Here is a 27,537-nt window from a genome sequence, read left to right as displayed (position 1 = left end):
TAATTATTGCAGTTGAACTTCAAGCTTTTACCTGTACTAAGTCAGGATCTGATTTTCTAAGACACTCAAAAAGTCCAAAGCGTATCACAGGTCAAAAAGCCCTCTCTTCAGTTTGACTGGTGTAATGTTGGTCTTGATTAGAACAAAGCCATTAATTTTCCAGAAGATAGAAAAAAATTGTGACCCTTCATCTGTGCAAAGAAATATCCTCTCATGGGCAATTATTAGCAAAATAATACCAAAAAAAAAAAAAGTAAAAAAAGAAACATGGGAAAACCACTTTAAAAATACATAGATACTTAAATATTGTATTTTCACGTCATTGGGCTATGACTGTTTTGTTACATTGTGTGCCACACGGGTGATATACAGTACAATACAACCCAACACATCCTGTGGCTCAGTATAAAAGCTTTCCCCCTTTACCCTCAGCACAGACACAGCGTGAGTGCTTGCAAAGCCGGACTGCACCCAGTATGCTGCGGCTGCATTTTAACAGCACAGCCCATTGCAGTGTGGTACCTGGTTACATCAGTTTCCAAGCCTGTTCACTCACTCCTAATTCTGATCTCAGTTGCTGCCCGCTGTGTTTCCCCAAGTCTCTAGTGTCGTTACACCACTGTGATTTTCGCGTGATTCTCGCGTGATTCTCAAATTGGTTTTAATCTATTTCATAGGATATATCCTCATTCAGTCACACGCTGAGTTGAGCCTAATGTTAACTAGGGCTTTCCTCAATATCAAGAGCAAAATCACTTAGCAGTAGAACAAAAAAATCAAATATTAAAGCTAATGGGTGCTGTGTCCGTTTATATCACTGGAGCATTTGATGTATAACTCTTAAGCTTTAGGAATCTTACTTTACTCTTATAAAATCATGTGTACCTCTTTCTCATCTTACAGATTTGAGTTTAAGAAACTGAGTGACTGCCTCCAGTACTCTCAGCTATCCAGAAAATTCACAATTCTTGGTAGGCTTTAGAAGCAAAAGAAGAGAAGTTAGTGAATAATTACTGTAATGCTTTAGAGTTACCGCCTGTGTGGATCTGCAGCCTAGGAACTACGCAACAGGACTTTTTAAGTCTCACAATCATTTCAAAGAGTGAACCACCAGAAGGTCTCAATTTATACACTCAATATTGTTTCACATTGATGAGCAGAGGCCCAATGCTCTCATTTCTTCGTGTACCCTTTTGCTTGTCCAAACTCGTAACTTCTTCTGAAGAAAGGGGAAAGGAGGAAAAGGAGTGGGTGGCAAAAGCAACATGTCAGTAGTCTTAAGTATCTTTTCTTTCTCAAAACTCTGCCCAAGGCTAGAAGATTAACTGAAACTAGAATTAACGACAAGAAGATTGAGGGGCGCTTAACCGCTTATTGACAGAGCAATAACAAAATCCACCTTCCCCCACAGCTACGACACCAAGAGCAGTGATGAGTAGGGACCTGGCTGACCCTCCCACCACTACATAATTAGTATACACATTTCTGGTACGGAAACATCACCAGTGTTGGCTACAGGAGCAGCTATTATTCCCAGAACAGGAAATTCACAGCTTTTTTTTTTTTTTTTTGCTTCCTACTGCTTGTATAACAACGGTCTTATTGCATATATCCTTCCAGGCAATGCATTAGACAAGACTGAATTCCACCTGGACCTCTTCCCAAATGTTATGAGACAGATAGGAAGATATTAAGAAAATAATCCTAAGCTTTTTACACCAGCAACTGATTTTACTTCCACTTCAAAAGTCTACCGACACACAGGGAATCCTGCAGACCAGGAAAAAAACATTAGAAGATTAAAGTGAAATTATCTTAAATAAAAAGTTTGGATAGGGGAATTTAAAGTGAGTTTGTCTTTATTAAAGACAAGAAGGGTAGGGTTGGAAATAATAATTTTAATTGCACTGTGCAATGGAACCATCCCAGGGAAAATGATATAGAAACGGTAAGAGAACAAAACCACATAGGTCAATACTTGCATTGAAATACTATTTTCTCACTGTATGGGCTCTAACTCGTATCAGAGGAGATGGTCTGGCAGGCTTATTGAAAGCAACTGAAAACAACTTATAACTTGCAGAAACACGTCTCTAAGGGATATCTCCGTTGCTGCCGATGCCAAGCAAAAATACCAGAACTCTTAATTAAAAAGAGAGATTTAAACGAAAGTAGCTTTATACTGATTCTCAGTGCCCTTATTCTTCTCACTCTTGACAGAAATCAGAGATGGAAGGTCTGATGTCCTATAAACTCCAGTCCTCATCCTCCCTTGGCAAGATCTCAGTTCAGAGATGTAACCTTCAAAGCTGAGGTTCCCTTCAGAATCGTCACAGGAGCGTGTGCCAGCCTCTTCCAGTTTGACTCCATCCACGTCAATGATCCTGTTCACAGGGAGCTCCGTACGAGGGTTCTCTCTCACACCAGGAGGATTAAAGCTTCTGCTGGTCTTCGCTTTGTGAGAGGTTTGTTCACAAGAGTTTCCTGAAGTCCCTTGTGAATCTCTTTTCTTTCTGTGGTTTGCACCTAACAGAAGAATTAAAAACAAAAAACAAAACACAAAACAGAAGAGTTACGTATCACCTGGCTTTTAGCAGTTTTCAATATTGCAGCCTCCTCTGAGGTCCTAATGGTAGACAGTCAGCTGGGATGTTCCTCTGCCCCATACAGGAGACTTGATGTACCAAGTAGGTAACTAAACAGTAGATCTCAAAGATACATGTAAAACAGTAATATGTATCTGTCCTAATTTAGCATTTTTCAAAGTTTTTAAAAGAACTCCATTAAAAATACCTACTTAGTATAAATTTTTACAGCTGTAGAACAAAAACTGCTACACCAGCAAACCCAAAAGTGAAGGAAGAGAATGCAGAGCTTCCACTGGGGCAGAACAGGAGATGTTCCCTGACTTGAACTGGCCTCTCATACCAGATCCCTGCTGAGGTATTATTTTTACTTGGCTAGAGATTAGTTCTCTAACAGGCCAAGGAAGGATGATTTGAAGTTGGAGTTCACTGTTCTGAACTGCAACCGAGCAATTATGGGCCACGGTTTACAAGAGAAGAAGAAAAGAAATAGATCCACTGAAGGGCTTTAGACATTCAAGAAACACCTGAGTTACATGTGATTTTTTTAACCTTGAGGTTTCTTTTTGGTACAGTGCCTCTAAAATCACAGTCATTAGGATTTGGGTCTATTCTCTACAACTGCTCATACAAAGTCGTTACTATCCCGAGGTAACCCTAGATTAAAAACTCTGAGCTCCCCAAAAGGTAGTTTTGCATTAGGTGTGATACTGCAAACTGTGAGGCACTTGTTAAACAAATGCAGATAAAGCTGCTTTTCCTGTGTCAAAGGCAGCTTCTTGTGAAGGGAAGGATGAAGAATGAGCTGATTTCATGATTTGCACCACCGTTACGAATATGATTTCTGTAGTTGAGATGCTCGCACCATAATGATATAAAAAGGGGCAAAATTTGCAGAGAGAACTGCTTTTGTTAGATCAACTGGTATCCAGGAAAAAAAAATAGAAAACCTTTGAAGGCACAAAGGCAGACCCGAGGAAGGCCTTCCATATTTAATTTCATTTTTCCACGTACACCAGCTGGTCTTTTAAAATATACCATCTTGTCTAACATGTCTTACCTACACCATTTTTAAACTTTTTACCACAGTACACACATGTATCTGACCAGCACATTTAGCCACATAAATCCCATGAAACTTGTGTGGTAAAATCCCATAGCTGGCTTTGAAATTTTTCATTTGTGTTTGTTCCATAAATTGATGCGTACTGGGCTTTTTGCAAGAAAAATAAATGTTAATGTATAATCATCATAATCAAGAACTTTTTGATATGAAGAAGGGTAAAAATGCAAATGAAAGGGACACAAAAAGCCATTCCATACTGTTTCAATCAAATCACTCCTCTCAAGGGTCTGCTCAAGGGTTAAAGTTTTCTATTTAATGAAAATAAGTTAAAATTCTAAGTAGTGCAATATTATTTTAGTGCTTTAGCTGCAGCGCAACCCCACATTAATAATGTGGATATTACGCATCAGTAACGCTTGCCTTTTTTCACATCCCGAGGAATTAGATCAAACTGCAAACAAATCAGCTGAGCAATAGCAGAGAGAAGGCAGAAAGCTTTCTCAGCCCTGTTAGCCCAGCACGATTCCAGCCTACTAAATTACAGCTAACATTTAATGGGACTATATTACGCTTCATGTTTACATCTCCCTACTGCAGCCGAACACTGGCTTAATTTTAACTGCTGTTTGCATGGCTGTGGTGTAAAATGCTATTCTTCTATTCTAAACTATTTATCTTAACATGAATGTACTGAATTGTGCTCTTGACCTTTTTAATCTACTATTCCTCCCTTTGAGGAAGATCTCTAATTCTCCTTTCATCTTGGTTTAAGAGAGATATTAATTTCAAAAAAGCCATACTAATGAAAAATTACACCAAATAGTTTGCATTGACAGAGCGTGAGTCATCCAGTTGTCCTAGTACTGAGGATACATCTTTCTACTGGATGGAATGTAAAGAACCAACTTCAATGGTAGTGTAAGATCTCATAGCTCTGTTGACTTGAACTAAGCTAGAACACTTTCCACGGTCAAAAGACACAGTCTGCATTAACAGGGGACAACAGATGAAAGAGCTGAGGAAAGCCATGGAAGGCATAAGTGTTGCTGTATTCATTTGGTTGCTAAGTCTTTCTACAGCTACGTGCAAGAAATGCCATTAAGTCTTGGAATTATGGTGTCGCTGAGTCACCACATGGAACAACAGGACTTGCGAGTTGTCTAATAGGAACAAAGCAAAAACAAGGTCAGCGTTACCTCTCAGGCTTCACAAGACATAAGTCCATCCGCAGAGGAATAAACCTGTACTATGGGCAGTTTCTTCTATTAATGCCCTTTTCAGGAGCAATCCCTCTGAAGTATCTAATTTATTATACTAGAGGCAGAAGAGTAACAGGGAAGGTCTTATCTAAAATACTGGTTCAAAAGAATATGGAATGACTAAGGAATGACACTGTGAAGATAATTTCTTGTTTCCTGGTAGGGTACAAAACATCTTGGCTCATGTACACCAAACGGGAAGATGATTTCAAGAGTAGCACTACACTGAAAAAACATTTCAATGTGCTTTTTTCCCCCCTCATTTTTAAAAACAAAACATTTATGAAGCAAGGGTATTTAGCACAAATAGTAGAGGAGATTCCCAAAACCAGTTTGTGTATAAACTTATCCCACAAGTTTTAAAATAGACTCAAGATTTGCATGAACTCAGTGGAACTTTATAATGAGGTTTAAATGATGCCTACAACATTTCTGCACTGGTCTCCTACTTGTCTTCTCTTTTTGAGTCACAAATACCCGCGCAAACTCAGCTGTGCCGGGCACCATCGAAGGTGCAGAGGGCTTTCACAGATAACATTTCTCTTCACACATTCTTGCACAGAAGTGACAAAAACTTCCATGGATATCTCTGCGGATTGCTTTGCCTTACATAAAGCATGTCAGGAATTATACCACATTTTCCTGAATCTGACCTGTCAAATGTCCTACCTAACTTCAGAAGGGAAAGGAAGCCAGTGCTTAGAGCAGCAGTTGCACAGACCAACTTCCAAACAGACTGGAAAAGAATAATCACGCCTCTTGGTAACCTTCGGCTCCCCTGCTAAGCATTCCATGCAGCTCTAAGGGAATTTTCTTGCGCATCTGATCCCATTAATGTGTTCCAGCTGGTCTAAAGATGGGACGATGCATGTCGTCTTCTGTCTTTAAACTGGAGATCTGCTATTTTACAGGCTCGCACCTAAATGACTGCTTAGAAGGCTGCGTGTACTGGTCTGCATTTTTCAAAGGTAAACGACCAGGCAGTGTTTTGGCTGATCTCCTCATTTCCTTTACCAATATTCCTCTTTTTCTGAAATTTTGATTTTGTGTACTATTCTCAACCTCTCTGAATTTAATATTATGAGTATAGAAAAGTGTCTTTACAGACGAACACAAAGGGATTTTCTGTTCTGCTGTATAAAATATTGCTCAAGCTCCAAGTAAGATCTTAGCAAGATATTGGAAGACATTGTCTTCCAAATAGTTTAGGACCAAAGGAGCATTTGGCTAAATTCCAGGCAAAGAGGAGGTTACAAAAAACCTGGAAATTTCAGGCACAGCACTAACTGTCAAATGCAGATAGGATCAAATAACCGTAACTCAATGCAGATGCTTGGGATTTAAAGGCCCACCCACAATGTCTTGCAATGATATTATTTCTATACCATAATTATTAGATCTATTTATTTTCAATGTTCTAATTTCAGTTATGATTCACTTGTTAAAGCATAATTTAGATCCGATCTGAAATTCAGCACCTTTATTTTTAAGTGATCAATACTCGATTTAGTTCCATTCACTTTAGTTCCATCCATACTTATCTTTTTTTATAAAAGCAGGTAGACGGTTATTAAGTTTCACTGTAAGAGATGAGCTTCAAAGTCCGTACTTAGTGGATTTCATATATGACAGAATGTTAAAATTCTATTCCGTAATTTTCCCAACACTATTTCCTTATAGACAGACACCTCTTCCATGCAGATTCAGCATTTCATTTAGCTTTCTGCCTTTGCCAAAATCCTACTGCTCTTGTCAAAACCATTTACTATTTAGATGGCTCATTCCTACTGAAAGATAACAAGAACATTCTGCTGACTTCTACACCATTGATCCCAGGCATTCAACTTCTAATGCCAGAGAGGATCAGATATTCTGTTAAAAAGAAACGAGCTCCAGTTTAATGATTTTGTGCTTACAGCAGATAAGAGCCTGTTTGAAGTATTTCACAATACTCATAACTCTTGTGAACAGAAACGACTAAAGTTTTCAGGAACAACTCCTGGAATTGGTTATTTACTGGCATACACCACCTCCAAATGCAATCGCTCATTTTCAGTCCCCAGATTCTTTAATGCGGGAGGTTGGGCAGATACTGTTCTCATCTCTGATTTCATACAACAACCTGTCCTGAAGTGATAACACGCTGGCCGAGAGAGCATTTTTTTACATGAGACTATAAAAAAGGAGCTTTGCGAGGTCACTTCTGCAGTGGCATTCACTTCAATGTCCTGGAAATATTTCAGTATGAGTAATTCTTTTTCCTTAAAACACGTGTAATCTGGCAGATTCACTCTGGGAAAGACACTTCTCCCTTCCTATCCTAAACTGTTGTGAAATGGTACTTGAAAATTTTAGGCATTCCCACACGTGGATTCTTTTAAGTGGTGGATACATGACTTCCACACTGGCTGATGTACTGTTAGCACTGTAAGAATCTTTTTTTTTTTTTAAGTTTGCAAAGCGATCTATGCTTCCAAAGGGGAAAGGATACTTCACATTTAAGATTCAGAATTCTGCAGGTTAAATTCCCTTCAAAAGTTTCCTTCCTTTTATCTCTGAACGGATACAACACCAAGGAGAAAGAGGATTTAATAAAAGATTCCTACCTACAGTTTACGTTAAATCTTTTCCAAGGAAATTTGACTTTATATGCCGCATTTCACTTGCATGATGAAACACCAATTGCAGCATATGCTCAGGGCCTTGAAATCACACTCAATAACAATGTGGGCATCAAGCTAGGAAATGGCTTATTCTACAAAGCAGCAATACTCTGCATTATCAGTCTATTTACTTTTGTCCTGGGAATTTCTGGAATACATTTGCAGCATTACGTTTAGAAGCACAGGGCGGATAGAAATTCTTTCATTGCGCTCACCTCAAAAGCATTCGCAAGAAGAACAAAGCACAAAACATTTGGAAAGACAAGTTCTGAATATCCCATAGCAGACGGAGCTGGTATAACTACTACTACTGCTCACCGGTGGCATAGATCATCAAAAAAGGAAACACTGCAAACTGTCTTTGCTGGGGGCAGTGACCTTTTATACACACGGCTACCCCAGCTGCTGAAGGGAACTGCACACAACACCGTTTAAAAGCCAGGAACGGTCTGAGTAGAAATAAAATACGAAGTTCTGAACGCTGATCCCAAGTGGCACGCGTGCCCTCAATAACTGGCCAATTTGCTTCAACTTCCTGTTTCTCTACTGCTAAAATTGAAGTAATTTTTTAATTCTTCCGAGCAATAGGCGTGACAAAAATCTCTGCAAGAGCCTAAAAGTATTCAGCCCTCGGTTTGATCCTCCAGCATTTCTTGTTAACATTGGTTTTGCTTTTCCATCAGTAGACAGAAACAGCAGGTTTAATTATTGCGGAGAGTAGTATGTTGGGAAATAGTGGGCTGAACTACTTCAATCAGTTTTAATTTAATCTGCCATTCATTAAGTTATTTTTCAATTAAGAAACTCTAAAATGCGGCTTAGCAGGGCTACCAGTTACATTTCAACTAATAATTCACCTAAGTTCATTTCACCGTCTAAACGTAAGTCACGCGTTTGAACAGCTCGGGTTTTAGCCTGGGTGCATTTGTTTCAAAGAGCAGTTGTAATTTTTCTAACATTTTATCCAGTCAGTGGTACAATTTGTGATTCTCTCCAAAATGCGTATCTTGCTGTTTGATTGAAATAAGCTTACATTTCAAGTAATTACCCCTCAAGGCCTTCCTCGCTTCCTGGTTGTCTACTCTTAACATAACTCTCCTTCTCCTTTGTTTATTATTGATCTCAGTCATGTACTACATTTAATTCTCCGATTCCATCGTGCTCTGATTAAAAGAGGATTAACAGATTCTGGCCTTAGTATTACTGGATCCCCACGAGTACTGCTTCATATTGATCCAGAATCCAATTATCTTCTACAAAATTACACAGAGCCAGTGAGGCTATAATTAACTGCAGGACAATAGCCTTTGTCATAAATAATGATTTATATTATTTTTACATCTTTTAGTCATAATCCCTTCCTTTTCTTAAATTTTTATTTCATTTACTTTTTCATTCACTTGGTTGTCTTGATTTACATAGGAAACGGCTGGATTTTCTCTAAAATATGCCATGTGAATTAAGGGATTGTGTAAAATATTAACTACATAAAAATATTATAAAATTTCTTACAAAAATAAAGGTTTGGTTTGAATTTTGGAAGATACACGCGATTGACTTTAATCTCCTTAACTATCACAAAGTTTATCGCACTTGGAATTCATTACCCTTATAAGTGAAAAGTTTAGTAGCCAAAAAGTGAAAGTCACATAAATACTGCTGATATTATCTGATCTCTATTGCTTGGTTGCAGCGCACGGCGTCCTCTCTGTGACTAATAAAAAAGAGCAGTTGGGAATTTTTTTTTGTCTTTGGGAACAATAGCCAGCCCCAGGCTCTGAGAGTCCACCCTGCATTTTATTTCTGCATAATTTATCTTTCAAAGCAAAAAAAAAAAAAAAACAACAAAAACTGGCACGAACTCTCCCATTTCTGAAAGAATTCTTTTCAATAAGAAAAGCAGCAAGTTTATTTTGAGGATACCATTGCCCGTCTATTTCAGAAACAAAGAAGCATCTTCAGAACAAATGAAGTAACTGTTTAAATAGTCTAAATTCACCCTTTATCTTCCACAGCCTTATTATTCAAGTATAACTGCAGAGAGTTCACCACGCTTTTATTTTCCCTGGCTGGCTCTCTATCTTAACGAATGACATTATCCACCTATTAAAAGGGAGTTTTGAATAAACTCTTTATTTGACGGAACTCAATTGCTGGATCCAGGCTATGCATCTACTCAAAAAAAATACCTTCTTACTTGGTAGGCAATAATTCCATTGACTGTAATTGTAATTTCCTTTTAAGAATATTTCTTATTCGGAATAAAAGAAAAAAAAAAGGGATTTTTTTAATAACAGAAGGAAGAACAATTTGATGGAATCAAATCTACAGTCTGCACTCCTCCAGTCTGTTGACTGAGCTGGTATAACTACTACTACTGCTCACTGGTGGCATAGATCATCAAAAATGGAAACACTGCAAACTGTCTTTGCTGGGGGCAGTGACCTTTTATACACACGGCTACCCCAGCTGCTGAAGGGAACTGCACACAACACGGTTTAAAGGCCAGGAACGGTCTGAGTAGAAATAAAATAAGAAGTTCTGAATGCTGATCCGAAGTGGCACGCGTGCCCTTGATAACTGGCCAATTTACTTCAATTTTCTGTTTCTCTATTGCTAGAGTTGACCTATGTAAGGACGAAATGGCGCTCGCTGAAAAAGCCCAATGGCTACTAAGACTAAATGCCCACCCACCCATAGAGGCAACAATCCCAGTGAACAACTCACTGGCCCCCGTGGAATATCGCTGAATAAATTATCTAGTGCAAAGCCTGTGGCCTGATATTCACAGCTCCTGCGGGCACTAAAGGTCTGAATGGCTGCCTCTCCCATGACAGCTATTTTTCGCTTGGGCAACGAACGTGCCTAACCACCTGGGAAAAACTGGACAACATTCAAAGTATCTAGATTATACTATGCAATTTAAAAACAAAACAAAACAAAAAAAAAACCCAAAAAAACCTCAAAACCAAAGAGATTAAATCAGTATTTTAACACTTCCAAAAATGAATGCAGCACTTCAAGCCAATTTCACCACACAATAATTAAGTTATTTCTTCCACAGATGGGTACCACCACCATTATATGTAGAGGCATGAAGTAAGCGCATTTCAGTATTAGTGTTCAGACTCACAGAAACCCCTGACTTTTAAAGTGGGAAATTTGCCAGAACTAGCAGGCTTATTTAAAATAAAGGCATTTTCTTCTTGATGAGTAATGCAACTAGAATCAGTACTGATTCTTGTATTGCAAACTGATCTGATATGTACTTCATAGCTAAATATTACTGCAGTATAAACACATTTCACCAATTTAAGAAAGTTAAGATCTATGTTTGAAAAACTGTTCTCAAAAGCTCTGAGCGATGCAAACCTCATTCTGCTGTTTTCCGTTATGCATATTTTGCTTTCTAGATCTTCAAATGAAAAAAACCTCAAGAATTACCTGTTGGAGGGACAGATATTGGCCTGGCTTTGCTACATCACTCTGCGGTTAGAGAATTGCCCCCTGGAGAATGTGAGGGACAGCTACAGCCCTGCCCAGCATACACAGACCCAATGTATACAAACCCAACGCATAGTGTAAGCACACATGTCATTTGCCTTTATACCAATTTGAAAGCATGATTAGAGACCACTTTAAATTACGTAGTCATTATTTTTCTTTTTATCCCAACATTCTAATTCAATAAACCAATCAGAAATGCATTTTCCATTGATAGGAGATTATGAATGGAGAACCATTAAAGCACTTAAAAAAGCAACCATTATTAATGATTTAGTCCTTTGAAATACTGATTATTGACTGGAGATAGTTTCCAGCAGTCTTTATTATAATTACTGTACATCATTGAATAGTCTTTCCATGCAAACTCCATGAAATCATGAAAATAGAAAAGTTTTGTTTCAGCCCACATTTTTTCCATAAAATCACCGTTGTTTTGTAGAATACAGTTCCCATAAAATAGTAGTGTACTATGAGAGGAGTGTAGAATACAGTTAAGTGTATGCAATAAAGTTGTAGAAAAAAAAAAAAAGGTGTTTTACATCTTTCTTTTAGATTTTTGTTATTCCTTAAAAAAAAAAAAAGATAAAATCTGGTTTGTCACAAAGCTAAGAGAAACTAAGATTTTAGTTTTGCAAAATTATTTTGATTACTTAAAGGTCTCATAGGTGACTATGATAGAAAAATAAAACACAATCACCAGTGAAAGTAGACCAGACCAGTTGGAATACATGAAAATTAAAATCTGTAAAAAAAATAATATTAAAATAATTCAATATGTAGGATATTAGTTATTTGTTGTGGTAATGTTGAAATAATTTTAAAAGGGGAACTGCTACAGAGCTTTCAACTGCTTCATTTTCTTCCATGGAGGCCCACAGCTATGTGGGAACACAGTGACTTTTGGAAAAACTATATTTTCAGCCCCCAGAACACAATGAGACCTAGGTAACAGCACCACAAGCCTCTCGAGTATTTTTTTTTTTAATTAGGCTTCACAGCACCGTTATGTAGGACCCATCTCTAAGAATGAAAAGGGCAGTGTGGTCTCCAGCACCCACCCAACCCTTCCTTTCTTACCCAAGACTACTCAGTAAAGAGGTTGTTACATTGGTTACCCCACATCAAATGAACCGAGATCACCAGCTCATTTCTTAAAGGCCAGGGAAGAATTGCTTTAGTTTAAAATAAGAAGGAAAGTAATGAATATAAAGTTTAGCCCAAGAACCCAAAGACAGAAGAGACTCTCCTTTCAGGAGTTCCTGTTATGACTCATTTAAAGAAATCTCCTGTCTTATCTGCCTTCTGGTGCACATGTCAATGCTATGGATTTCACATGTGACCCATCAGCATCTCAAGACAGCATTTACCCTTTGATATCCAGATTATTAACAAATATAACGTTTGTCAGCTTTGTCTCATGGCAATTGCTAGTTCATATCTATTAATCTGTTTGTTATTAGAAGATAATTTCAATCAGAATTCTTAATCCAGGACTGAAAGAACCATTTTTAAATAATGAAGAAAATCAAAGCTTAAAACCAGTTTGCGTAACTAGGTCTAGAATTTATTACTCCTGAGAGAACAAAGATACAAAATACATGTGAAAACTACACAAAGATTTCTACAAAGTAAAAAGTAGAAAGTGGGAAAAGGGAAAGCTACAGTTCAGTGGTTACACAGAAATGTATGGCATGCATTAAAATACTGTAAATTCATGAAGTTTTTTTTAAGTGCAAATGGTTTTTTTAACAGTTCTCACTGAAAAATATGCAAATTGATACCTATGTTGTACACTTGTCATATTATCAGAAAGACACCAACACAAATCTATGCATATACACATCAATAAGTCTGAAGTACATTTTGTGTTTTTGTTATGTGTAGGCACTGATTACAAGTCTGTTCAATACCCAGTTTCAGAAATTAAGTGGTAGCGCTTATAGAACATTTCTCAAACACTACTAATAAAGGAATTTGTTTTTAAAATACCGAGAGGAAGAAATAATCTGCATTGCCATTTATAAGCATCCAACAACCAAAGAAGTATTTACAAATCATCAACCATACAGATAAAGAACAGTATCAAATACTCTGTGTAAAAAGATAAATAATTAAAATGTATATTCCCACATCACAAAGAAATGTGATCATACAAATTATGGCACCACATGTTTGTGAAACATCAAAAATAAATGTAGCACATAGATACCTCTTCTTATATTTTACATTAAAATGTACAGTACAATGACTGTAAAACGTCAATGTCACAACACCCATTGTCTTCAAACTCTTGTTTCCGGTAATAACAATTATGATTAGAGTCCGTGTTTATAAAGAAATTCCATACTTCAGCCTTGCGCTAATATTGCTCTGTGATATTGCTAGACCATGAAACTTACATCCTAAAAAAAGTTACATATTTTCTTTAAAATGATCTAATAGGAAGAGTTATTTCACATGTGAATATTCTGGGAGAAAGCGTGATAGATGCAACCTATTTCTCTGTGTAGCAAAGTATGGGTTAAAAAAAACCTAACATTTTTATTTTTAGTCACAAAAATCTAATTTACTAGAGAAATATTTCTTAAATTAAGGTTTACCCATTTCAAATTTTAATCATAAACAGGAATGCAATTTTCAACACATAATTAGGGTTCCTGCTAAAGCACTTAAAACTTCCAAACCCTAATCATGTATCTCATTATGACAAATGGATCAGAAAATCTGGAACGCAACAGTGTTATGCAGCTCAAAATGCTGATATCGTGTTTTGTACTCCTAGGCTAAAGAGTGAGATAATTATAGTACATGGATGTATTTTAAAGGTTTGTCTGCATGTGTCCATTTCCGGCCACATGCCAAAGCCAAACAAAAGTACATTGTTAAAGGCAACCAGAAATATTACAGTTAGTACAGACTAAGGCAATGAAAATTTTTTTTTTTGTAAAAAACTTAAGGTGCAGAGAGAATTTTCTTTCTTGTTTTAATGGGTGCCAAATAATGATTAACAGTGCCAAGGAAAAGTAGTTTTACATGAAAGGAAAGACTATTAAAATCTAGAAATACCTGAATTGGATCTTTGATATCCAGATTTTTCCTGATTACCTGCAAAAGGAGTTGGGGGTGGATAGTTGGCTTCTGTGAGTTTACTGATGTCTGACGGTGGTGTTGGTGGTGGCGGTGGTAGCAAAGTGCTGTTAGGACTACTAATATCTCCTTCAGCCACAAGAGTCAAGTCTGCCACATTCTCATCATCTACCGTCTGTATGCCTTCAGCTTGCAATTCTCTTGACTGCCTTTTCCATATTGTTGCATTGTTTTCCTGTGCATGCGGAATTGGAGACAATGCAGTATTAAAAGGAACACTGAAAGTCTTCTGACTGTGGAGTGCTGTCAAAGCAGATTTATGTTTATTTTCTGAGTAACCCATTTTCTTAACTGAATTTTCATTAAAGTTTTGCAAGGACTCCTGTTGTCCAGTTGGTGATGTACATCCATCCTTGCCATCATTTTTTGAAACTCGCTTGTTGAGGCCTTTAGGGCCTACGGGAGTAGATGAGGATGGTTCTGGTCCAGTGGGCGGTAAACGAAGAAAGTCAGGAAGAATAAGGTCTTCTTTCCTTAGCAGTCCACGTTGGTCATCTGCTCTGTTACTTTGAGCTTTGGATATGAGTTCAAAAAATTCTATTGGGGAAAAACCCAAAATTGACAAGTTTTTGTCAGAAAGTGCAATGCCATTAAAACGTAAATTTTCAGCACATTTATTTTCCATGAAGATCTTCAATTCTTTCAATGCTGCCTTGAAATAAGATCCCATGTTAATTAGGAACTTTTTCAATTGCAGCAATGTTCGCTAGCATCACTATAATTAAGACCATCAGGATTGCTATTGTAAGAGTTTTGCAGTTTAGAACAGCTGCAATTCACTGAGCCTTGAACACATCTTCTATTTTATGCAGTTAATAAATCCGTACACACACACGGGATTTTTTTAATTCTTTATACAAAACAAGGCTCTGGTCTTACTGACAATGGGTGCGCATTTTTATATTCTGGATGGTTTTTACCCATCTTAACTCAAAAATAGCCATGCCATTTGAAAGTTCAAAGATTCAAAATGTTGCAAACTTCCTTGTTATACTGAATTTATCTCAGTTTAACGATATTTTATCACAGTTTAAATTCAATTCACGGTATAGTTTTAATCCAGGATGTTATCATCACAGGGCATGATCAGATGATTTTTTAAGTAACCCCATTTTCATTTGTGCTGCAATTAATCAGTAGCATATAGGCAGTCAATAACCATCAAAGGCACCATTACTAAAAGCGATGGGGCAGCTTTTTTTTATAGAGTTTTTAACACAATTAGAAGTGATTTTCTGATCATGCCCTTAATGATGTCCAATGGTTTAATATGTTTCTATATATAAATAATACTCATAGTAAATCACCACTGTTCTAGAAAGTCTCAAAACTTGGCAACAAGAAACTTATCAATCATAAGCCAAGAATTATACCACTCCTCAAAAATGAAGCATCACAACAATAAACAAACTCTTCGGTACAAAACATATAAATATAAAAATATTTAACTCTTAATATAGGGTCTCTGCATGTCCTAATTTTTCAAGAAGAGAGCATTGAGACTACAGAATATTAAAGATGCTTAAAAAGACCATCTCCAACAGATGAATTAAAATCAATAGCTTCAACCCAGCTTATAAATATCGCTTGAAGCAAAAGCCATTACAAAATAAAGCACAGAACGTTAGTATCAGTTTTAACTTAGCATAATATGAGGTCATACACTTGCACTTCTATGACCTTGTTCCTAATCCTCTATTCATATTTGGCAGGCTTTGCAACGTGTCTGTAAAAATGCCATTTTAACATGCTTTGTCAAATGCCATAAAATCTGAATGTAGCCGAGATGGAAGCTTCAAAATGCTTCTTATTGCCAAAGTTTTGCAAAATGGCGGTATGCATATTAAAACATGCAACATTTCTGAAATATGTGTCATACAAAAATGTTCCTTTTTGAAATTTCAAACTTCATAGAACAGGTTTTGTGGTTTGTTTTTTTTCATTAAAAAACAGTCTACAACATTTGGTACGTATTTTCCAAACTTGGACAAATTTCACAAAATGCAAAATAAAATGTGAAAGCCTCGAATTCTGAAGTTTTCAAATTATGTTAATGTTTTACTCAGCCCTAGGAAGAAAAATGAAAATATTAAAATATGGAAAACAAGTTAACAAAATAGTAAGCAACAGAAAATAATTTAAAACGCACTAATATTTTGTAATAACACTTATATTAACAAATATCTATTTTGCAATAAAAGTTTCAGTCACAGCATTTTTTTCCTTTCCGAGACATTTATTCACAGATGAACATTCACTTGCTGTATAACTATGCATAACCAGGTCTTGGATATGCATATTAGATAACATCAGCAGTAAATTTTAATCTGTGGGTAAAACATGTCCTCTGATTTTTTTTTCTACTTGGGGAAATAGGGAGGAACGTGTAGGGCTGACAAGACTGGCAATGGCTTCAGTTAGTGCCCTAGGGCACAGGATAGTATTTCAAGTTTTCTACTGCTACACTGGTTTTATTCCTCTTTATCCCATGGACATCTTTCTACAAGAAAGCAAATTATCGTATGAGTTCTTTTCCAATGGTACTCCCCAATCTATTAAGATGTAATTGGAGGTAAAATAGGCCTCAGAATATACAAGACTACCAATAACCTCTTTGCTCATTTCTGCTTCTAACCACCTTTTCAGAGCAGTTACTGAACATAAACTAAGCTTTTACTTTTGCTCATCACAGCTCCTCCAGAGTCATCAGATTATACTGCCCTGACTGTTATAAACTTTAGCATAAAATTTTCAAAAATCCTTTCCTGAGTAAGTTAGGGCCTATACCACTGTGCAGAATACCTTTCAGTGAATTAAAGGCTCTTAGGTAAAGGTGAATAGAAAGGCAAGCTTTGACATGGCTTGCAAAGGGTATCAAATGGGATATTCAACTGCAATTGAGTAACTAATTCCTTCTTATTTTACCTGGAGTTAGGTAGCTTTCACTTCTTAAAATCCCACTAGGCACCTGCGTCTATCTTTAGGTATTCTTGAAATTTTACCTTCAGCTTCAAAAACTATACAATTCGAACACAGTATCAAACAAAAATATAAGGATCATGACTATGATTTTCACAATGCAGTATTAAACACATGGTACCTTTTCCTACACAGATACAAAATCCTAATTTTTCTAAGACTACTTATGTTAATACATAAACTATAAAGTTCACATACCCTCTGCTTCATCCAAATTTATTTTCTGACATTTTTTTTTCCCAATCTTTGCAATAGAGTCTTCTCTCTTTGACAGCCGGACTTCCCTAGCATTTTTTCCATTTTCGCCTTTCATTTTGATAGAATTAGACTTTCCTAGAGTTCTTCCCTCTCCCTGCATTAGAAGGAAAGTTAAGGTACTACTTACATTTAGGTTATATCATTTTGTATATAATATGGTCTAAGTGAATAAAAAAGTTATTTTGAAAACACATTTCTCTAACACCGCCACAACAAATGTTTTAATCTTGATTATTTTAAAGAACATTTGCTATAGTACTTCCCAAAAATGTATAAATAAATATAATATTCTTTACTCTGAAGAATTCACATTACAGAAATGGCCTTTGAATTTCAGAGTAATTCAATCATTTTCAAATATAGATAAACCAATGAGACACGAAACAACAAATACAACACAGTGAAAGAGCTATTTGATTCATCATGAAGACAAAGTTCTCACAAATAAATGCCGTTGACAGTGCAAAAAATATCAGATGAATTACAGCTATACTCAATCTAGTTACATAATTTGATCGACTAAAAATCATAGATGAATGCAGCTTTTAGTACAGAATTCCAGAAGGAAACAAAAGATGATCTAAGGGACAAAAATCATTGCAGAAGACTTACAGTAGATACTTGATTTCTCGAAGTAGTTACAGTTGCACTCTGTTTTACTGATGCACCTTTTTGTTTATCTGTAAACACTGAACATAAACATACCTTCTATAACTACAAATTTATAATTTCCCAAAGAAGTAATATTACAAGTGACAATGATGCACAAAACAGATTTTTTGCTTTAAAATTTCTCAAAGATAGAGTGAGCAGTTGATAACCCTGATACTTTTCAGTCAAAACCTACTAGAATCTCCCCCTCATCTTCAAATTTTTCTAATACAAGCAATACTTTTAAAGATGCTGAAGTTTCATTTAAGCTCGCCTAAATTTTCAGTTGATTTCAGTTTGTAATTCTCAAATTTAGAATTTAAACAAGAATCAAAATTCAGCAGAGAAGACTATTGAAAGGTCCTTTGAACCTTTTCCAACCTGTTTTATGCATCAATTGTTTTCTAGACATTGCCATATTCTCCTTGTCTACTTCTAAGTAACTAAATGGCTCCTTCAAATACATCTGCCTACAACAAATTTACTAACTGAAGATGGGGCTGCAAACACAGATTCATGGCCCTTTTTCACTAGTACATTGCCACAGAATCAGCCTACTGCTAGAATGATTTAGGCTTTTACCGCAGCTGGCAGCACACAGGATTACAGTTTTACTTGTAATCCTTAAACTAATTATCTGTGAGAGTATTTAGATTGATACCTTTTTTCAAAATGACAATTGGTTCTGTTTCCTAGAAAAATGACCAATCTGATTCTCCTCAATAAATACCTCCATGTTTATTCTCCTAGTTCTTCCTCAAAGAGGATGTCTGCTTTAAGTCAATTTAATTTAACTATATCTAATTTCATTTTTAAAACTAAATGTTCTATATCTATAAAAAGGTTTCCTAATGGAATTGAACCTTTACTCTCAAGGCTGCTTACATGAATCTAGCGTGTTAATTGTGACAAAAGATTGTCAGCTGTTCAGTTGATCAGCTTCTACTTTTCACATTATTTTGTCCAGGGAAATCACAAATTACATCTTTTTTACTATTATCTCCAGAAATCATCACTTTAAACTGGAGATGTAGGCTCTGCATGATAAAGAAGGGGGTTATCTCAGCAGTATCTATAGCTGCTGCACAAACTACATCTGTTTTACTTATATAGAATGTTTCTTTTGAATTAATTGCCAAATCCACAGAAGTTATCTGGCATTTTATTCTCATTATTCTCACTGGGTACTATGTCCCTAAATGTGTGCACGTGTATCTATGGCTGAGCTAAGTATTCAATTATTACTACTACAAAATTTCTTACTGCAGCAGTAAAGTCTTGGTATCAACAGATGAATTTAATCTTCAATCTTTACAAACTGCACTCCTTTTTAGTTAAAAAGAATATATGCCACATGTGACACGTCCAAATCTAATCACATTTACCTCACCTTCGCATCAGCAGAAGAAACTGACCACAGTCAGGGTTAATGAAACTGTCTTGACATTGTAAATAAAAGCTTTTATTCCAACGTACCTCTACCCTTTGTTGGCTCTTTTTCATCTAGAACAACTCGCTGACCATCCAGATTAGATATAGGGACACCAAGATCAAGTGGTTCCTGCTCACCATTCTAAAGTCGGATCACAGTTTGTATATAATAGAGAAAAAGCTGTTTTCAGAACAAATTTATGCAGTCTTGACATTTTTTGAAAGAAAATGAGCAAAGCATTTTTATGTTTCAGTGTAGGCTCAATATATCTTTCTTCCACCATTCTAAAAATGTTTATTCCATTTGTGTAAAACTACCTTGATTACAATGAGTGTAACCCATACACGTGAGGAGAACGATATTTGGGGAAAAGAAGATACAAGGAGAAAAAAAAAATTTAAAAATCACCCGATTTGCAAGCATACACAAATACTCTAGGGCTATCAGGGTGTATGTTCAGCAAATCATATTTTTCAGAGGAAGCTTGAGATTATTTTTATATTCTAAATTGGTTGTAGTCTGTCAATTTTTATAATTCATTAAATTAAGTTATCTTTATACCAACATGTTTTCCAGTTATTTTAAAAACATGGACTGGTTCAGCCAAGACAACATACGTTCTAGAAATATCACAAAAGTAACTTTCCATTCCCTGATATTCCATCATAATAGAATAGAAAAAATGCTAGTCAAGCATTTTACTAGTAAAGAAGTTGAAGTAGTCTGCCTCCACAGAAATTTTCTGCAAGGAGATTTGAGGTAACTTTCATGATTCCCAGGATAATGGAACAATAGCTTTAACTAATCTCAATAAACATTCCCCGGCTAATAACGCAAAAAGTTGAGCTCTGGAAGAAGCTAAATTCAGGCTTTACTACTTAGGATGTTAGACTTATTCTGAAAGAGAATATAAAACAGATGCAGACTACTTTGAGGTAGTTACTATTACGCATAATGGTTATGACTACTATGCATTCTCATCTCAACGTGTAGTTATAAATACAGATTTTAATGCCTAATTATAAGGATAGGAATAGTTTCAGGGACTATCATATGATCTTCTCCAGACAAAAAGTATTGCAGCTTGAATTACATCAAAAGATACTTACTAGTCTTGCCACAAGTTCATTAAGATTTAAACCATATTTTGCAACCACAGGCCTTAAGACCTCTGTTACTGGTTTGGTGGGTTTAGCTTTCAAACCAACTGATCGATTGATTGGAACAAGATCCAGCCTGAAACATATCAATTTTAACATTAAGTACGAAATATTCCAATAAACAAAATGTACAAAATATACAAAATCCAATCTACAGCAAAGTTATACTGGTTTACAGCTACTGACCCTGAAACTTCACTAGCACAAATCTATCACAACCTGAAGGTATAAAGCACTTTAAATACAAATAAAACTTCCACTGTTTCACTCGCCAGAGCTGAGTGAAGACACGAGCCAACCTAATTGCACGGTGATCCTCACACCAATTAGATACATTCCATAGCACTTGCATCTTTACAGTGAGGTTGCTGTGACCACTCTGGTCCAGGAGTGCTTCCAAAGTGATTCCATGCCTTGGATGGAAGAAAAATATCTCTCCCACTTCCACAGAAGAGGATCACAATGTCCTATTCAATTACTTGAGATGGGCTTGGACGAGAACTTTTATTTTTAAGCATAGGAACAAATACAGTGAAATTCCAGAGGATGCTAATTTCATGCTAGATGCCACCATATCACCAAAAAATTGCTGTAAAATAAACTTACATGCCAAAGCTGTAAAAGCAATTCAGTTCTAATTTAAAGAATAAAGACAGCCCTGTTCAGAGTCTATTATGCAATTTTATATCACTTCATCAAAATAGAAAAAAAATAATGAAATAACAAAAATTTTAAAACCCAAACAACTATTCCATTTTTGTCTGTTTTCCTGCACAGAACTGTACCTAGTTGGTTGTTTGGGTTTTTTTAAATGCTCGTCATCTGTGCCCCAGTTCCTCCATAACAGCTACATTGGACTATAACGGCACTATAGTTACTAACAAAACTATCAAAAGCAGTGTACATCATCCGAAGAAATGAAAATTATTAGTGATTTTGTCAGTCATGATTAAACATAAACCCCATCTTCTCTCTCATACAAATTACTTAAATACAAGATTTTTAGTCTTATTGAGTCTTCCCCTCCACAAGAAACATGAATAACTGAAACTTTGTCTTTCATGTTTTCTTTGAATACAACAGCTACTAAATGAAATGATCAATTTTAATCATTAACTGGTAATTGACACAGAAGTGGCAGACATTCAGGTAATGAAGTATATCCACATAGTATTTGTCTTATGTCTGAAAATATTCCAAATATTTGAGTATTTTTGCTTACACAGTGTCTACCCACAGAAGGAAATAATGTAGAACATTTCTACACTTTAATTAACACACAAGTAACATATGGTACTGCCTACTTAAAAGTTCCTTTTTAATTTGGAAACTCAATAAACTCACACCTAATAAAAGTCTGCTCAATCTCAATTTCGAAATTGAATATGCTAAACCACATTCATTAATCTGAAGTACCCTTAAATAGAAACTAGCCCTATTTCCTGAAGAAAAGTTATATAAAGCCACAATGAAGAATGCCTGTTAAAACAAATTTTATTCACTTCAAAAGCTCAACTCAATAATATAACACAAACATTCTACTTCATGACTTTTTTTTCAGGAGTTTTCATAGCACTAGTTTGGATTGTTAGAATTTAGGAACTTTAAAACATTTTCTGGCATTTTGGAAAAAACAGAAACATAATTTTGAAAAAAAATGTATAATATTACATAATACTAAATATATGATGTACTGAATTATATTGTACCCAAATTAATAATAATATTATAATATTGACTTAAGATTCAGGGTTAGAAATCTATACTCAGATGAATTTATATACTCAGAGGAATTTATATTTATATACTTAGTCTTACTGTAATCTGCCAGTTAGGCACATAATTACAGATGTAACTAAATGGGAATATGTACTCCATAAATACATCCATTTAATCTTAAAGGCCTAATTTTTTATTGTTGCATTTAGGATTAGACTTGGAGGCTTGCAGTTCAATTTCCATCTCATTCTCATGCTGCTCCATCCTACTAAACATGTCTCTGACTGATGTGGAAGGTCCCTCTGTGCCTAAAGATCTGTCCTATATGCGTGTTCACAACTGCTTCAGCTTAGGCAGTTCGACATCATAATAATATTTAAAAGTACCTAAACTGGAACACTGGCATCAAAATCCCACTTGTATCCAAGACAGAAATCCAGAAAGCTTCCGCTTGCAGCATTTAAAACTTGCCATGTGCTGTTCTACTCAGTTTGAAATGTTCCTGGAGGCCCACATTTCTCCCACTGATCCTTACCCTGGTTGCCCTCCTCTGAATTACCTTTTAAAGATACCCTAATCTCACCATTACCTGTAGAGGAAGCACTTAGCAGCTGACTCTAAATCTAAGGGATATCAGTGCCTAAACGCAGGCACGGTATCTAACTTAGGCACTTGTGTAACACAGAGAATCCCCATACTAAATGTATGTCTCTTGCCTAAGTGTTACTGCAATCTAAAGTAAAAATGGACTTTTACTATAGCAGAAATTCAAACTGTGACTTCACTGCAAGATGTGGAAGTCAATCATTTTCAGTTATAAATGTTACAATGCCTTCCTTCTTCACATGAGACTCTTTGCTTGATACTAAGGTCTATTTCTTCTAATGTGCCTGTACCATGAATGGGAATCTAACATCCCGTAATGCTGGATTCTGGATTACAGTCTAAATGTTGCATTGCATGGCTAACTGGATTTTTTGCTGGATTCAGATAAATTCTTTTCTGTGTTAACTACTGCTTTGCTGCACAGGTGATGGACAATATACTTTAGTGCACTGACAAAAAGTAAAATGGAAAATGCCAGAGGAAGATAGTATTTTTGACTCTTACCGAAATAAAGTGCGTTTTTCTAAACGTAGGTCCCGAGACTCCAGGATGCTACTGTCTTGGTGCAATACAAGCGGCTACAGAGCATATATCAGGAACAAAAGAAGAGAGCAGGAATTAATTTTAAAATATGTACAAAAGAACAGCTAAGTGGTTAAAAAAAATAATTTCAGATAACTCAGAAAATTATTGATATAGGTTGCATGCATTCTAGTGGATATTCATTTACAATATGCAACACGATTAAAGTGTATTTTCTTTCAGCTAGTTGTGAGACAATGGCCAAACTTCAACTTCCCATGGAGTCAGAAGGTAGTCAGGAACTCAGTGTTTTAAAACAAGCCTAGGTTCTTCAACTTAAATAAGTCATTACATAGAGTGATGCATTAGAAAATATGTCAAGTTAACAGTCATTAAAATATTTGAAAAAACAGGCACATATCTATGCACGTTCATTGATTTTTGTCATTGTAATCATCTAGATTTATCATAAGCACAAATTTAAGACAATAAATGTTTCACATCCACAGCTTCTATTTGAATCGAAGATACTTCTGTCGGAGTAAGAGCCATCACCCCCCACCAACGTAGACTACTGTCTTGGAAATTTCCTTCAATATTAAAACTTATATCTAGTATGAATTAATCTCATTTCACCTTTGAACAACTGAATGTCATTATGTTTCTTTGCTTTAATGAAGTACCATCTACTGCAACACGTTTGTTTTCTTTGTGGATACTTTCAATTAAGTACAAGCTAACCATTCCCCTGGACAAACTACATGGACTAGATACCTAAATTAATTTAGTATTACAAGGAAATCCTTATCATCAGCTCTCTTCTGCTTTCTGTAATGTATATACCCCAAACACAGTACTCCACCACTTCTAGTTGTACTAAAATTCTCCTTCAATCAACTAGCATTGACAATGTATAGCTATATGTAGAACCAGGAGATACACATTGCTATTGTCAGAACAGAATTCCTTATTAGTAAAATGAGTATGAAATCGCCTTAAAAACAGCACAGGAATATGCAATACCTTGTCACCTCCAACTAAAAAAAGGTCCACTGCAGCTATGTTAATGCCATGTTTCTCACAGAGCCCAGACAGCACCTCTTTGATAGAGAATCCAGATTTAACAGCCATTTTGCTGGATGAACCATCCGGAAGGTTTATACAGCAGTATTTGGGGGATTTCTCTTTATCTGGTACAAATGCAGGTAATCTTGAGGCTTCAGACTTGACAGGGGAAAGAAAGGAAAGTCAGTGCCCAGTGGGAAAATTAGGAATATGCATAAACTTTTTGAGTCCTTACAAATCAAATCAAGCCAAGAAGCATACTTTCTACCCTGTTTACAGTTTAGAAATCCTTTTAAATATCACAAATATCTAATAAATTTAAATCCTGAAAAAAAAATGTTTAGATAAAGATAACAGCACTGCAAAAACCTAAATGTATTTCAGGAACATATGAAGTTTTAGACAGCAAGTGTGTAAAACAGATTACAAGATTCTCAAACTGTAGAGCAGAACTCCTAACCAAAAAGTATAAGAAGTAAATAAATCTTATTCGGCTTCCAAATAGTTACGTGTCTATACTCAACAACGACCTGCTGATGTAAAAATTACCATTGGCACATTATGAATCAACATTTAAGTGATGACGAACACCTTTAAACACCAGACTCCTCAAACAAAGTTTTCTCCTCTTTTAACATCATCTGAATGCTACACATACAAATACACCACAGAGAAATTAAAATTTTAAACTAATTCACTTAATGACCATGCTTTTTTTCTTATTAAAGGGAACATGAAGTACAATATTATGGGTTAAGGCCAAAGGGCACACCATTAACTTTTATTCTTGAGTAACACTAGAATAGTAACACTAATATGACATATCAAAAGTATCTTTGAAAATTTAACAAAAAGCTCACTTATAACTTAAAAGGATGCTACCAAAAATACTATTTTCTACAGTCTTTTATGGTACTCATCGTGCTTTTTCTCTTCTCTAATTTGTTAATTCTCAGCCAAATCACAGTAACTTTCTGATTTAATCAGTTGGAGTGGGAGAGAAAAGAGGGGTTGTTGCTTTAGGGAGGCTTTGCATTTTCTGTTTCTGAAGATAAGACTTTTCCGCAACAGAAATAAAAACGACTGCCATGCTTGCTTCCCTGATCAATATTTTAGCATAGGCAAAATTACATAGTTGCTAGAATCTAGTCTGTTAGAGGGGTATCAAGACTACAAAAAAACTTCTTAAAATTTCCTTTTTAATAGTCTTCCTCCATATCAACATAGTTATAGTATTACATTACATTCTATTATTAGCAGTGTTTTAATTTGGCATTTCATTAGTTTTACACTGCAAATGTAGAACTTGATGCTTAGAACTTACAGCATCTTCAGTGATTATTTTCCTACATACTATGACAAAATCACAGTGTGTGCAATGACATTCCCTACCTCTCTTTTCTCAGATTTTAGGAGAAGAATTAAGTCATAATGACAAGAATCAAAACTCACAACTTTACAAGAAACAGGGAGGAAAGAAGGACAACAGACAACACAACTTGCATACAGGTCAAGCAGACGGAAAGCTTTAACATGTGTCTGTTCAGAATAGAATCTCAAAGCACTGGCAGGTGGAAAAAGCTGTTTATAAAGAGCTACAGTAGCTCCCTTTGAAAGGCAAACTTTTATCCTGGACATTCACTGGTGCCTGAAGTTAAGACAGACAAGATGCAAAGGATGTCTTTCTGTTACAAGGACAAAATCAGAAGAAATATACAAACGCAACCTCTATTACATTCCTAGTATTCTAAAATTGCTTAATACTACATCTTGCCCTCTAACTGTATCACTTAAAGACCCTTTCTCAAAATACTACTTCAAGCAAATTACTTCACACTGCTTAGAAAATTAGTAATTCAATGTTTTCACTGCTTCCCCACTTCATTATAAAGAGCCGTCCATTACCAAGTCAAGACTAGCAGTTGATGACATGGAGCCTTGTGATTCCCGTCTGTATGACAATCCATTGGACTGAATAGAATCTGTTTGTAGAAAGAATGAGTGATCAGAAAAAGGCTTATTTTTATTATTTATTATAATAGAGAAAGCTATTTCAAGTATTAGCTCCTCTGGTCACAAAAATAATTCTTTTCATTAAAGGAAAAAGAAACACATCTTCATACTGTGCACTGAAGCATGGAAACCAAAACAAGTATTTCTTGGTTATGTAGCCCTTCAATAACCCCATTTGATTTTATATTTAAAAAAATTAATCTTAAAACGTCTTTGAAAATTTAAAAATTATTTTACATCTCCAGGTATTTTGAAAGAAGATAAATATTTTTAAAAGTGCAAGTATGGTGGTAGAAAACTAAAACCTAAGACAATTACTAGTTGCTTTCAGAACTTTAAGTCTATAGTTTTAGCAAATGCTTCTGATGTCTTTTCACATGTGACTATAATGAGAACACTTAAACTATCCATATGATCAAAGATATTTTGTGGGTCTGGGCCTTTACTAGAAAATAGAGAAGAAGAAACCACAGTCACATTATGGTCCAAATTTGGCGCCTTGGTGGAATTTCTCTATTATTGTTAACTCAATTGAATGAGTTAATGCAAAACTTTAATCTCTTTCTCTAGAGGCCATGCACAGGTGCTTTCATAGGGGTACTCTTCCTTGAACTCTCAAAACCAGTTAAGTAACAAAACAGAAGATTACAAGGGTTTTCACAACTCTGACTCTTCTTTTTTCATTTTAGTCAGGAAAGGTGGAAACAACTAGTGAGCATGTTCAAAAGTGAACATACCTGTATGGTACTAAGAAAGAAAGGTAGGATAATGCAGATGGAGGAATTTTTAAATAGCTGTAACTATAGCACTATTTGCATGTACAGCTCTTGAACTTCTCTGTAAAGAAATCATCTTGCTACAAAAATAGTAGGCCCTCTGTTTGAAAAAGCAATTGCTAGCACACA

The 27,537-nt window shown here is 35.7% G+C and overlaps 1 protein-coding gene across 5 annotated transcripts in view; it reads right to left on the bottom strand.

Moving 5' to 3' along the window:
- Window positions 1-1,571: 1,571 nt before the first annotated feature.
- RGS12 (regulator of G protein signaling 12) overlaps window positions 1,572-27,537 on the bottom strand; it is an 89,937-nt gene continuing 63,971 nt past the window's right edge. Inside the window, exons 10-18 of one of the 5 annotated variants that reach the window (XM_074587460.1) lie at window positions 26,525-26,601; window positions 24,578-24,778; window positions 23,537-23,610; window positions 20,657-20,783; window positions 19,592-19,688; window positions 18,077-18,153; window positions 17,405-17,558; window positions 14,147-14,764; window positions 1,572-2,526 (exon numbers count right to left, since the gene is read on the bottom strand). In XM_074587460.1, coding sequence (XP_074443561.1) covers window positions 2,162-2,526; window positions 14,147-14,764; window positions 17,405-17,558; window positions 18,077-18,153; window positions 19,592-19,688; window positions 20,657-20,783; window positions 23,537-23,610; window positions 24,578-24,778; window positions 26,525-26,601 — 1,790 coding nt within the window. In that variant the 3' untranslated portion in view covers window positions 1,572-2,161. Of the gene's footprint in view, window positions 2,527-12,622; window positions 14,765-16,128; window positions 16,296-17,404; window positions 17,559-18,076; window positions 18,154-19,591; window positions 19,689-20,656; window positions 20,784-23,536; window positions 23,611-24,577; window positions 24,779-26,524; window positions 26,602-27,537 lie in introns of those variants that run through there. The other 4 variants (XM_074587464.1, XM_074587461.1, XM_074587462.1 and 1 more) reach the window with 4 other exon arrangements.

This window comes from Larus michahellis, chromosome 5, assembly GCF_964199755.1.
Source record: "Larus michahellis chromosome 5, bLarMic1.1, whole genome shotgun sequence".
In the NCBI taxonomy this organism is placed as follows: Eukaryota; Metazoa; Chordata; class Aves; order Charadriiformes; family Laridae; genus Larus; species Larus michahellis.
Note: the sequence above shows the minus strand (reverse complement) of the source record. Positions and strands in the feature narration are given on the sequence as shown.